Source organism: Geotrypetes seraphini, chromosome 5, assembly GCF_902459505.1.
Source record: "Geotrypetes seraphini chromosome 5, aGeoSer1.1, whole genome shotgun sequence".
NCBI lineage: Eukaryota > Metazoa > Chordata > Amphibia > Gymnophiona > Dermophiidae > Geotrypetes > Geotrypetes seraphini.
This window is the reverse complement of record NC_047088.1, coordinates 250370296-250383195: the sequence shown is the minus strand read 5'-3', so window position 1 is coordinate 250383195 and position 12900 is coordinate 250370296. Positions and strand designations below refer to the sequence as shown.

General features: G+C 49.2%; 1 protein-coding gene across 1 annotated transcript in view; it reads left to right on the top strand.

The window, feature by feature from the left end:
• The window catches only part of SLC49A4 (solute carrier family 49 member 4), a 138440-nt gene that overhangs the window by 22623 nt on the left and 102917 nt on the right, over positions 1 to 12900 (top strand). The window contains exon 2 of the mRNA XM_033944637.1: positions 374 to 467. Within this exon, the coding sequence (XP_033800528.1) occupies positions 374 to 467 (94 nt within the window). The remainder of the gene's footprint in view (positions 1 to 373; positions 468 to 12900) is intronic.

Here is a 12900-nt window from a genome sequence, read left to right as displayed (position 1 = left end):
ACCATGAATATGTATGAGATGGATTTGCATGCACTGCCTCCTTGAGATGCAAATCTATCTCATTCATATTTATTGTGGATATCCTGAAAACCTGACCTGACTCCGGCTCTCAAGGACCGGAATTGCTTACCCCTGCTGGGTTATAGAATTGCCCTGTTAATGTGGAATGTGCCTTAGTTAACTCAGTACATCAGCCAGTAATATTCGAAAAAAGTAATACAATTTAGAAGGTATTTTGGTTCAGCATTGTGACACTTCATTATTTTTCATCTACTATTACGTTTTTGCAGAGCATTGATGAAGTAAGTGTATAAAATGTCTGGTTCTGCATATTGAAATGATACAAATACTGTAATAAATATATTTATCTCAGGTCTACGTCTGACAGTGCTGCTAACTGCTTTCCTGATGGTAGCTGGAGCTGGGATAAAATGTGTGTCTGTACCAGATACATTAATAAAGAGAAGGTAAGGCAGTTAAATGTATGGTTATAAAGTGGCCTGTATCTAAAAATATGCAATGTGTCATAATCTATGCATGATAACTCCAGTAAATTAAATAAAAAACTTTTGATCTTTGATTTCTTGTTTTATTTTGCATTTCTTTAGTCCTAAAGTCTATTGTTTCTATGTATTTTCTTTTTGCATGCATGAAAGTATATTTTTAACTGCTGCTGCTTTCCAGACATCTTTGTTTTGCTGTTGATTTACCGTATAAATTTGAATATAAATCGAGAACCCCATTGCCCCCCAAAAGGAATAAAATAGTTGACTCGAATATAAGTCGGGCGGCTTAATATTCAAGTGCCCTGCCCTGTCAGGCTTTAAAGCCAGCCACCTCCCTGCCAGGCATGGCCCCACTGCACCCAGCCCTCTTCTCTCCCTCCCCTGTCAGGCACTGCACCCTTCCTTCCCTCCCTGTCAAGCTCTGCACCCAGCCCTCTTCCCTCCCCTGTCAGGCTCTGCACCCATCCCTCTTCCCTCCCCTGTTAGGCTCTGCACCCAGCCCTCTTCCCTCCTTCCCTCCCCTGTCAGGCTCTGCACCCAGCCCTCTATCCCCACCACCCCAGTCAGGCTCTGCACCCAAACCTCTTCCCCCCCCCCCTTCAAGCTCTGCATCCAGCTCCCTTCCCTCCCTCCTCTGTCAGGCTTTGCATCCAGCCCTCTTCCCTCCCTCTCTCCCTCCACTGTTAGGCTCTGCATCTAGCCCCTTCCCTCTCTCCCTCTCCTGTCAGCCTCTGCATCCAGTCCCCTTCCCTCCCTCCCTCTCTGGTCAGGCTCTGCATCCAGCCCCCTTCCCTCCCAACCCATGTCAGGCACTGCACCCAGCCCTCTTCCCTCGCTTGTCAGGCTCTACATCCAGCTCCCTTCCTTCCCTCCCCTGTCAGGATCTGCATACAACTCCCTTCCCTCTTTCCCTCCCCTGTCAGGAACTGCATCCAGCCCCCTTCCCTCCCTCCCTTCCCTGTCAGGCTCTGCACCCAGCCCTCTTTCCCCACCCCCCCTGTCAGGCTCTGCACCCAACCCTCTTTCCCCCCGTCAAGCTCTGCATCCAGCTCCCTTCCTTTCCTCCCTCCCCGTCAGGCTTTGCACCCAGCCCTCTTCCCTCCCTCTCTCCCTCCCCTGGTAGGCTCTGCATCCAGCCTCCTTCCTTCTCTCCCTCCCCTGTCAACCTCTGCATCCAGTCCCCTTCCCTCCCTCCCTCTCTGGTCAGGCTCTGCATCCAGCCCTCTTCCCTCCCCTATCAGGCTCTACATCCAGCTCCCTTCCCTCCCTCCCCTGTCAGGATCTGCATCCAGCTCCCTTTCCTCTCTCCCTCCCCTGTCAGGATCTGCATCCAGCCCCCTTCCCTCCCTCCCCTGTCAGGCTCTGCACCCAACCCTCTTTTCCCCCCGTCAAGCTCTGCATCCAGCTCCCTTCCTTCCCTCCCTCCCCTGTCAGGCTCTGCACCCAGCCCTCTTTCCCCACCCCCCCAGTCAGGCTCTGCACCCAACCCTCTCCCCCCCCCGTCAAGCTCTGCATCCATCCCCCTCCCCTCCCTCCCCTGTCAGGCTTTGCACCCAGCCCTCTTCCCTCCCTTTCTCCCTCCACTGTTAGGCTCTGCATCCAGTCCCCTTCCTCCCTCCCTCCCTCTCTGGTCAGGCTCTGCATCCAGCCCCCTTCCCTCCCAACCCATGTCAGGCACTGCACCCAGCCCTCTTCCCTCCCCTGTCAGGCTCTACATCCAGCTCCCTTCCTTCCCTCCCCTGTCAGGATCTGCATCCAGCTCCCTTCCCTCTCTCCCTCCCCTGTCAGGATCTGCAGACAGCCCCCTTCCCTCCCTCCCTCCCTCCCCTGTCAGGCTCTGCACCCAACCCTCTTTTCCCCCCGTCAAGCTCTGAATCCAGCTCCCTTCCTTCCCTCCCTCTCTCCCTCCCCTGTTAGGCTCTGCATCCAGCCCCCTTCCCTCTCTATTCAGACTCTGCATCCAGCCCCCTTCCCTCCCAACACCTGTCAGGCACTGCACCCAGCCCTCTTCCCTCCCCTGTCAGACTCTACATCCAGCTCCCTTCCCTCCCTCCCCTGTCAGGATCTGCATCCAGCCCCCTTCCCTCCCTCCCTCCCTCCCCTGTCAGGATCTGCATCCAGCCCCCTACCCTCCCTCCCCTGTCAGGCTTGCATCCAGCCTCCTTCCCTCCCAACCCCTGTCAGGCACTACACCCAGCCACTTCCCTCCCCTGTCAGGATCTGCATCCAGTCCCCTTCCCTCCCTCCCTTCCCTGTCAGGATCTGCATCCAGCCCCCTTCCCTCCTTCCCTCCCCTGTCAGGCTCTGCATCCAGTCCTGGGGCCGTTTTTTGTTTTTTTTTCGATGCCAACGAGCGATTTTCAGGGGGGGATGCCTGGGGGGAAAAAACGCAGATAATCGAAACCGCGAACATCAAAACCACAAATAGGGAGGGGGAAGTGTATTTAATCATGAATTGTGTGACTGTTGGGCAGACTGGATGGACCCTTCAGGTTTTTATCTGCTTTCATTTACTATGAAATAAACATAGAACATAGAAACATAGAAAGATGACGGCAGAAAAGGGCTACAGCCCATCAAGTCTGCCCACTCTACTGACCCACCCAATTTAGTCTGTGTGCTAATGACCCAATTCTTTAACTTGATCTTCGTAGTGATCCTACGTAGGTGTCCCATTTATTCTTAAAGTCAGGTACGCTGGTGGCCTCAACCACTTGCACCGGAAGCTTGTTCCAGCGATCTATCACTCTTTCCGTGAAGAAGTACTTCCTGGTGTCGCCATTAAATTTCCCTCCTCTGAGTTTGAGCGGATGTCCTCTTGTGGCCGAGGGTCCTTTGGGAAAGAAAATGTCATCTTCCACCTCGACACGTCCTGTGATGTACTTAAATGTCTCAATCATGTCCCCCCTCTCCCTACGTTCCTCAAGAGTGTAGAGCTGCAGTTTGTGCAGTCTCTCTTCGTACGAGAGACCCTTGAGCCCCGAGATCGTCCTAGTGGCCATCCGCTGAACCGACTCGACTCTGAGCACGTCTTTATGGTAATGTGGCCTCCAGAATTGCACACAGTATTCCAGATGAGGTCTCACCATGGCTCTGTATAGTGGCATTATGACTTCAGGTTTCCGGCTGACGAAACTTCTTTTGATACAACCCATCATCTGCCTTGCCTTGGATGAGGCCTTCTCCACTTGTTTGGCAGCCTTCATATCTGCACTGATGATTACTCCTAAATCTCGTTCTACTGAAGTCCTAGCCAATGTTTCTCCATTCAAGGTGTAAGTTCTGCATGGATTACCGCTACCAAGGTGCATGACCTTACATTTCTTAGCGTTGAAGCCCAGCTGCCAGGTCGAGGACCAGCATTCCAATGTAAGCAGGTCCTGCGCCATACTGTCTTGCAAGTTGCTTTCACTTACTATATTGCATAGTTTGGCGTCGTCGGCGAATAATGTTACTTTACCTTGAAGCCCTCGAGTCAAGTCCCCTATGAATATGTTAAAAAGGAGTGGACCCAGGACCGAGCCCTGCGGCACTCCGCTGGTCACCTCCGAAGTCTCAGAGAGGGTGCCGTTGACCACCACCCTCTGACGTCTGCAACTCAGCCAATCGTTGACCCATGTAGTCAGTGTCTCGCCTAACCCCATCGATTTCATTTTGCTTATCAGCCTGCGATGTGGGACGCTATCAAAAGCCTTACTGAAGTCTAAGTACACGACGTCCAGAGACTCTCCCGAGTCTAGCTTTCCTGTTACCCAGTCAAAGAAGCTTATGAGATTGGATTGGCAGGACCTACCCTTGGTAAAACCATGTTGACTGGGATCCCTTAGGTTCCCCTCATCCAAGATCGTGTCTAATTCACGTTTAAGTAGTGTTTCCATGAGTTTACACACTATTGATGTGAGACTCACCGGCCTGTAATTCGCAGCCTCTGCCCTGCAACCCTTTTTGTGCAGAGGGACGACATTAGCTGTTTTCCAGTCCAGGGGGACTCTCCCCTTACTTAGGGAGAGATTGAAGAGCATGGATAACGGCTCCGCCAGGACATCAGCCAGCTCTCTGAGCACTCTTGGGTGCAAATTGTCCGGTCCCATGGCTTTGTTCACCTTGAGTCTTGACAGTTCGCTGTAAACATCAGCTGGTGTGAACTCAAATTTCTGAAACGGGTCTTCCGCGCTTGGTGTTGCTTCCAGCTATGGCCCATGCCCTGGTTTCTCGCAGGTGAAGACTGAGCAGAAGTATTCATTCAGTAGTTTGGCTTTATCAGAATCTGCTTCCAGATAATTTCCGTCCGGTGTTCTAAGGCGTACTATCCCGTCTGTGTTCTTTTTCCTGTCACTAATATACTTAAAGAAGGATTTGTCACCTTTTTTGATGTTCTTTGCTAAAGTTTCTTCCACTCGAAGTTTGGCCTCCCTAACCGCTGTTTTGACCGCTGCAGACTTGATCTTATATTCAATGTTAGCTTCCCCTTTCCCGGGATGTTTGTAGGAGAGAAATGCCTTTTTCTTCTCCTTGACGAGGTACGAGACCTCATCTGTGAACCATTGGGGTTTCTTATTTCTTTGTTGTTTATTTACTGATTTTATGTAGCGGACAGTTGCCTCGTGTAGGGTCAATTTCAGGGTTGACCACCAATCCTCCACACTATCAGTCACTGCTTTGTCCTGCAGCATTTGATGGACGAAATCTCCCATGCGTGCGAAGTCAGTGCCCCGGAAATTGAGTACCTTCGTTTTTGTTTGCGATCTAGGGAAGCCCTTCCTAAGGTTGAACCATACCATGTTGTGGTCACTGGTGGCTAGCGTTTCTCCTACTGAGACCTCCGATACGCTTTCCCCGTTTGTGAGTACCAGGTCCAGGATCGCCTGGGCCCTAGTGGGCTCTAGTACCAATTGATTGAGCCGTACTCCCTTCATGGACGTTAATAGCCTCCTGCTACTACAAGTTGTTGCTGAGAGTGTGTTCCAATCTGCATCAGGCATGTTGAAGTCCCCTAGCAGAACAGTGTCCCCCCGTAGAGTGATGTTCTCTATGTCTTCAATTAGTTCCGTGTCCTGTTCCTCCGATTGTCTTGGAGGTCTGTATACCACTCCAAGATACAGGCATTTTTCTCTGCCTCTGGCCAGGTTTACCCAGATGGATTCCCCGGTGTACTTAACATCTGTGATCCTGGTTGTTTTGATGTTCTCTTTGATGTAGAGGGCTACCCCTCCTCCTGACTTTCCCTCTCTGTCTTGGCGAAGCAGGTTATATCCTGGTATAGTCATATCCCACCCATGAGAGTCTGTGAACCAGGTTTCGGATATTGCCACTACGTCCAGGTTGGCATTCACTATTTCTGTTTCCAGTTCTAGAAATTTATTCCCTAAACTGTGCGCATTAACATACATGGCTCTCCACGCTTTGTATTTGCTAAACCCCTGTGGGGAATTTCCCATTTGAGTCAAAGTGTCTCCTAGTGAATCTTTTGCAATGTGGGTACTTACCTCGGACCCAGAAGCGGAGATTTGGCTCACCTCATCAGGATTGTTACATACTGCTCTGGTATATAAGTGGGTACCCTCCCCCAACCTACCTAGTTTAAAGCCCTACGAAGCAGGCGGGCTAGCCTATGTCCGAAGACGTTCTTACCTCTGCTGGTCAGGTGAAGTCCATCTGGTCCCTGAAGTCCCTGTAGCGCCTCTCCATGGTTCAGGAATCCGAAGTTCATGTCCCGGCACCATCCTTGCAGCCACTCATTCGTTCTCTGGATCCGCTCGTCCCTGGCCTTTCCCTTGCCCCTAACAGGAAGAATTGAAGAGAATACTACCTGTGCTCCTGACTGCTTCAGCCTCTCCCCCAAAGCTCCGAAGTCTCTAGGTATGTCTTCCGGGGCGTTCCTGGCTGTGTCATTCGTTCCGATGTGGATGAGCAGCATGGGGAAGTGATCTTGGGGTTTAAGAAGTCTATCAAGACAGGCAGTCACATCTCGTATTTTGGCTCCAGGCAGACAGCATATCTCCCTCGATTCCATATCCGGCCTGCAGATTGGTCCCTCGGTGCCCCTCAGCATGGAGTCCCCGATGACTATTATCCTGCGCTTCTTTTGGGGGGGTCGATCCGGTGTCCCCAGAGATGGAGCCGTGTGTTGAACCTGTTCCTGTGTTGCGTCGGTAGTCTCTTCCTGCAAGGCCTGGAATCTGTTCTTCAGGTTAAGTTGTGGAGTCGTTGAGGAGCTACCCTGGTAAGAAAAAGAAGAATTAGGTGAAGAGAGTGTAAATAGGGGGGGGGGGGTGTCTCCTATGTTTGCCCGTGGAGGAGGTCACTAGCTGCCAGGAGTCAGCATCTCCAGCCATCTCCTGGACTCCAACAGTTGGTTTCAATGTCGGCGTTCCTGGTGTCTCAATGAGGGATCTGTCACGGGCCTGTTCGGTGATTTGGGACAGCTCCTGCAATACTCCATCGATGTAGGCCTCATCCTCCCTAATGTTTCTCAGGCGTTTCACTTCCTCCCTGAGGCTCCGTAGTTCCTGCATGATGTCATCATCCTGCTGCCCGACCTCCTCAGTCTGAGTAGAGACTGTGTTGTACTGCTGTGGGATGCCCTCGGTCTGCACAGAGACCTCCTTCCCTGGTCCTGGGTTCTCCTCCGTCTGTACACAGGCTGAGGTCACCTCCCAGATTCCCTCAGTGGAGGGAATGCCAATTTTGCTTGCAGACTTCGCACTTCTTGTTCGCCCTGCCATATCCGGTAATATATGAGGTCCTGTTAACGAGTAAGTGAGAGAGAGTAAGTGAGAGAGAGTAAGTGCTAGAGAGTAAATGGGAGAGAGAGGGAGATAGTATGGTAGTATGAGTGTATGCAAGATTAGGTCGTCTGAAGGTAGAGTTGATTAGAGTGTCAGAGAGATCTAAGCAGTTGGGTGTGTAAGGTGAAGAGTTTGGGAAACGATTTGAGGGTGAGAGATGTAGGATGTAAGATGATGGTCCCTGTAGGATGTGAGATTGAGATAAGGGTGCCTGAGTTGCCGCTAGTTGCCCTACGGTGTCCTGTCGCCCTAGATTTGGCTCCTCTTAAGGCTCTTCGCAAAGGCGATCGCTAAGGCGAGCGCCTTTGCCGCTCGCCTTCGCCGCGCACCGAACGGCTGCGCGCCGTTGGCTTGCCTCCTTTAATGGAGGAGCCCGGTCGCTAGGCTGATGACGCGGTGGGGGTGGGCGGAGCTACTCTCGCCGCTACCCCGAAGTCCTCCACGTGCCTCTCCGGCGCTACTAGCGCCCTGTTCTGCCTCCCGACTCACTCACCACCTCTCCTCCCTGCGCTGATCCTCTCCTGCTCTCCTCCCTGAGATCGGCGCTGCGCCCGTTGGCTTGCCTCCTTTAATGGAGGAGCCCGGTCGCTAGGCTGATGACGCGGTGGGGGTGGGCGGAGCTACTCTCGCCGCTACCCCGAAGTCCTCCACGTGCCTCTCCGGCGCTACTAGCGCCCTGTTCTGCCTCCCGACTCACTCACCACCTCTCCTCCCTGCGCTGATCCTCTCCTGCTCTCCTCCCTGAGATCGGCGCTGCGCCCGTTGGCTTGCCTCCTTTAATGGAGGAGCCCGGTCGCTAGGCTGATGACGCGGTGGGGGTGGGCGGAGCTACTCTCGCCGCTACCCCCGAAGTCCTCCACGTGCCTCTCCGGCGCTACTAGCGCCCTGTTCTGCCTCCCGACTCACTCACCACCTCTCCTCCCTGCGCTGATCCTCTCCTGCTCTCCTCCCTGAGATCGGCGCTGCGCCCGTTGGCTTGCCTCCTTTAATGGAGGAGCCCGGTCGCTAGGCTGATGACGCGGTGGGGGTGGGCGGAGCTACTCTCGCCGCTACCCCGAAGTCCTCCACGTGCCTCTCCGGCGCTACTAGTGCCCTGTTCTGCCTCCCGACTCACTCACCACCTCTCCTCCCTGCGCTGATCCTCTCCTGCTCTCCTCCCTGAGATCGGCGCTGCGCCCGTTGGCTTGCCTCCTTTAATGGAGGAGCCCGGTCGCTAGGCTGATGACGCGGTGGGGGTGGGCGGAGCTACTCTCGCCGCTACCCCGAAGTCCTCCACGTGCCTCTCCGGCGCTACTAGCGCCCTGTTCTGCCTCCCGACTCACTCACCACCTCTCCTCCCTGCGCTGATCCTCTCCTGCTCTCCTCCCTGAGATCCAGATGGAAAAGTATAGTGACCGTTGATCATCCTTATCCATATATTGTTGTATTCAAATGTTCTGGAGAGTAGCAATTATTGGAGCAAAAACTCACTATTTCAGTGGAAGCATTGTTTAAGTGCTAAGTAGGAATCAGTAGGGCCAACTTCCTTCCAAGTTGATCCTCTTGGGCCATGTCTCAATTCCAGTGGCTACCTTGTTTCAATAAGAAAGACACATGGTAGTTTTCCAAAGTTCATACCACCTTCCCACCTAGATGATTTCAGCTCCTGAAGAGCTATCCTTAGAGCATGGATGCCCAAAGCTGTCCTGGGGAAACCCCAGGCAGTTGAGCTTTTAGGACATCCACAATGAATATTTGTGATTGATTTGCATATACTGTCTGTTTGTACGCAGATCAATCTGCAGCATTTAATACCTAGATCACCTTAGATTCTACTACCATTTGAACTGATTTCATATGACCACCCTATGCCAGGGAGAGTAGTGGGGAGACCATCCTGTTACTAGTCTCTGTAATCGGCAATCAAAGGTGTGAGTGTTTAGAAAGGAGAGTATCGCCAATTGGACATATGAATTGAATCTATTTATTGACATTACCTCAGATTATAGAGAAGGGGAGGGGAGAATTATGCAGTTATGATAGAACGTATGGGTGTTGGGGGAAGCAGGGATGGGGAGAGAGAAAAGTGAAAGGTTGGCCCAATGAAGCCTTGCTGGCCAGGACATTTGGAGCGCGAGCAGTGACGGAAATGGCCCATAAGTGTTGCTACTGAGGAGGAGATTCTCTGGCAGCCCTATTAGCAGAATAAATTTAAAAATGTTAGTCTGGTTCTTTTGTAACATAGTAAATGATAGCAGCAGATAAAGACCTAAACGGTCCTGTTGTGTTGGGTTTTTTTGGGGGGGGGAGTTGGTTCTGAGATGCTACTATGGAGGAGGGGATTCAGAGAGGCTATTGCTGGGGTTAGGGATATGATGCCAAGGCTGCTGCTGGAGTAGTTGGGTAGGTGATGAAGATAGGCTGTGTGTACTGGAGTGGGGAGGCTAAAACTGCAGCTGCTGGAAGAGTGCACCACCCTTCCCTTCCCCCCCCCCACTCTTTGCAGCTCTAGTTTTAGCCTCTCCCCTATTGCCTCAGCAACCATATCCTAAAACCTCTGTCCATTGCCAGATGTGAGTGGGCAATGAGAGAGTAGTACCCTCTTATCTTCACCTTCCTTTTTGCTGTGATAAATAGCTTGCTGTACATTCCTGTGAACATTATGAATGTGTGGTTTATACATCTGATAGTTAAGAATTCCAGTTGTTTCAAGCCTGGCTTCTAGATGTTTAGGCTAGGTCTAATATCCTAAGAAAATTTGTCAAGGCCAGACTTGCCATGTTTACTCTACCAACCTATGGTTAAACTGTAAACTCCATCCTTTGAAATCTGACACTGATATTTAATGATTTTATTTTATCACACTTCGTTCTAATCTTTCCAGAAGAGAATACGTAGTGTTCCATTGAGATTATCCCTCCTGTCTCGCTCCAAGTCAGAGATAAGGCATGTATAAATATGCATACAGGGGTTCGAAAGAATTCCATGAGCCATGTTCCACATGCAGACAAACAAAAAGGGAAGCATTTAATACTTATATACCTTTTTTTTTTTAAACTTCTGATCATACTTTCCTGTAAAGTATCTGTAATTCAAAACTGCTTTTGAGCTGTTTATGCATTGTTCATGGTCCATCAGTCAGCAACCACAAGATGTTATCTCACAGCCTTGCCAAACCTCATTCTATGTTGTTTATTAGTTTTACAGGTCCTCAGCAGGCCACCACACACTCAAACCATCTCATTGTGCGGGGCTTTATGCTCCCACTCGTCATCGGACCTGGTAATTCAATTTTATATAATTTTATAAATGTTTTTTTTAGAAAATTTTTTTTAAAGAAATTATTTAAATATATGCTAAAAGTACTTAGCTTGTGTATTCGACGCTATTCGGGAAGGTAAAATCACCCTCCCGAATAGCGTCGAATACACAAGCTAAGTACTTTTAGCATATATTTAAATAATTTCTTTAAAAAAATTTTCTAAAAAACATTTATAAAATTATATAAAATTGAATTACCAGGTCCGATGACGAGTGGGAGCATAAATAAAGCCCCGCACAATGAGATGGTTTGAGTGTGTGGTGGCCTGCTGAGGACCTGTAAAACTAATAAACAACATAGAGTGAGATAACATCTTGCGGTTGCTGACTGATATATTAGTATATTCTTCATTCTAATGGTCACAGTAGTGCCTAGGTTTACATTGTTCATGGTCCAGACATATCCTGTTCGTGATATAAATTTGTTTCTATACATTAATACCATGACTGTTAGATCAATGTGAAGAATTGTCATAAACATAAAAGCACATATTTTACTTTACATTAGTGATTTCTATTCCGCCGTTACCTTGCAGTTCAAGGCGGATTACATAAAGGATCTATCTGGCCATTTCCAGAGGAATCCTAGAATAGATAGATTGGTTCATAGAGATTAGGTTGTTTTAGAGAGTAGAGAGGCTTTAGGTTGATTTCGATTGTTGGGTATCGGGTTTTTTTTTTAATATTATGGTTTTTATTTCTTTTCTAAATGTTCTGTAGTCTGGGGTCATTATCAGCAAAGTAGAGAGTTGGTGGTCTAATCTCGCTGCTTGTGTGGCCAGGAGGCCACTGTATAGTTTTTTCCGTTTGACTTCTCTGATTGGGGGGTATGTGAATGGAGCGTGGGTTCTCCTCTGTCTGGTTGAGGTGGTTCAGATTAGGCGGTTGTTTAGGTTTGTTGGGCTGTTGCCTTTCATGGTTTTAAATAGAAGACAGTAGAACTTGAATTGTATTTTTGCTGAAGCCAGTGTGAGTGAAGGAATGCCTCGGTGATGTGGTCATGTTTCCTCAGTGAGTAGATGAGTCTCAGGGCTGTGTTCTGGACTGTTTGGAGTTGTTTAATCATAGTTGCAGGGCAAGGGAGATAGAGAATGTTGCATTAGTCTTGTAGACCCAGTATTAGGGCCTGGACTAGGATCCGGAATTGTGTTTTGTTGCAGAATTTTCGCACTTGTCTTAAGTTTCTCATGATTGCGAAGGATTTCTGTATTATTTTATTGATTTGTGGTTGAATGGTACAGCACCTGTCAATCGTCATTCCCAGTAGTTTTAGGGTGGGTTGCATGGGGAATGTGGTTGAGTTGATTACTAGGTTTGTTATGGATGGGATCATATCATTTTCTAGGAGAATGAATTTTGTTTTGTCTGAGTTTAGTTTCAGTTTGTGGTCTTTCATCCAAGTTGTTATTGTTTCTAATGTTTTGTGTATAGTGTCTGTCATGGAGAGGTTTGGTTGATCAAAAGGGAGAAAAATGGTGATGTCGTCTGCATAGCTGTAGGAGATTATGTTTGATTTATCTAGATAGGTGCCAAGGGACGCGATGTAGAGGTTGAAGAGTGTGGGGGATAAAGGTGATCCCTGAGGTACGCCACAGGGGTTAGACCAGGGTTCTGACTTTTCGTTGCTTGATTTTACTTTGTAGGATCTGGTCTTTAAGAATCATAAGAACATAAGAAGTTGCCCCCGCTGAGTCAGACCAGAGGTCCATCTTGCCCAGCGGTCCGCTCCCGCGGCGGCCCATCAGGCCTAGTGCCTGAACAGTGGTCCCTGATTAATTTTGTAACTTACCTCTAATCCCATCCCTATAATCTACCTTTACTCTTATCTGTACCCCTCAATCCTCTTATCTGTACCCTCAATCATAGTCCAAGCTGAGGTAACGTACATTTTAGGGCAGCAATGCAAATGTTAAAACCTGTACCACATAACTTCGGATCAAAAAACAAACAATAAAACAAATAAACAAAAAATAACCAACCCAAAACTGAAGTTCATTTGCGTCAAGATTTAGGCTCAGTCTACAGCAAATATGATTAAGGTAAAGAAAATTCTCTTGCCCCTTAGAAACCATTGCCTCCTGCATATGACAATGACCCCTCTCCCCCCCCCCCCCCCCCACAATGACTATCGTATTTCCCTGAACAAATGGAAGCCTCTATCTCTAGATTTATGGTGCTGAAGGTGCATCTGTAATCCAATGTTCTGTACCAGAGGTCTCAAACTCAAACCCTTTGCAGGGCCACATTTTGGATTTGTAGGTACTTGGAGGGCCGCAGAACAAATAGTTAATGTCTTATTACACTTT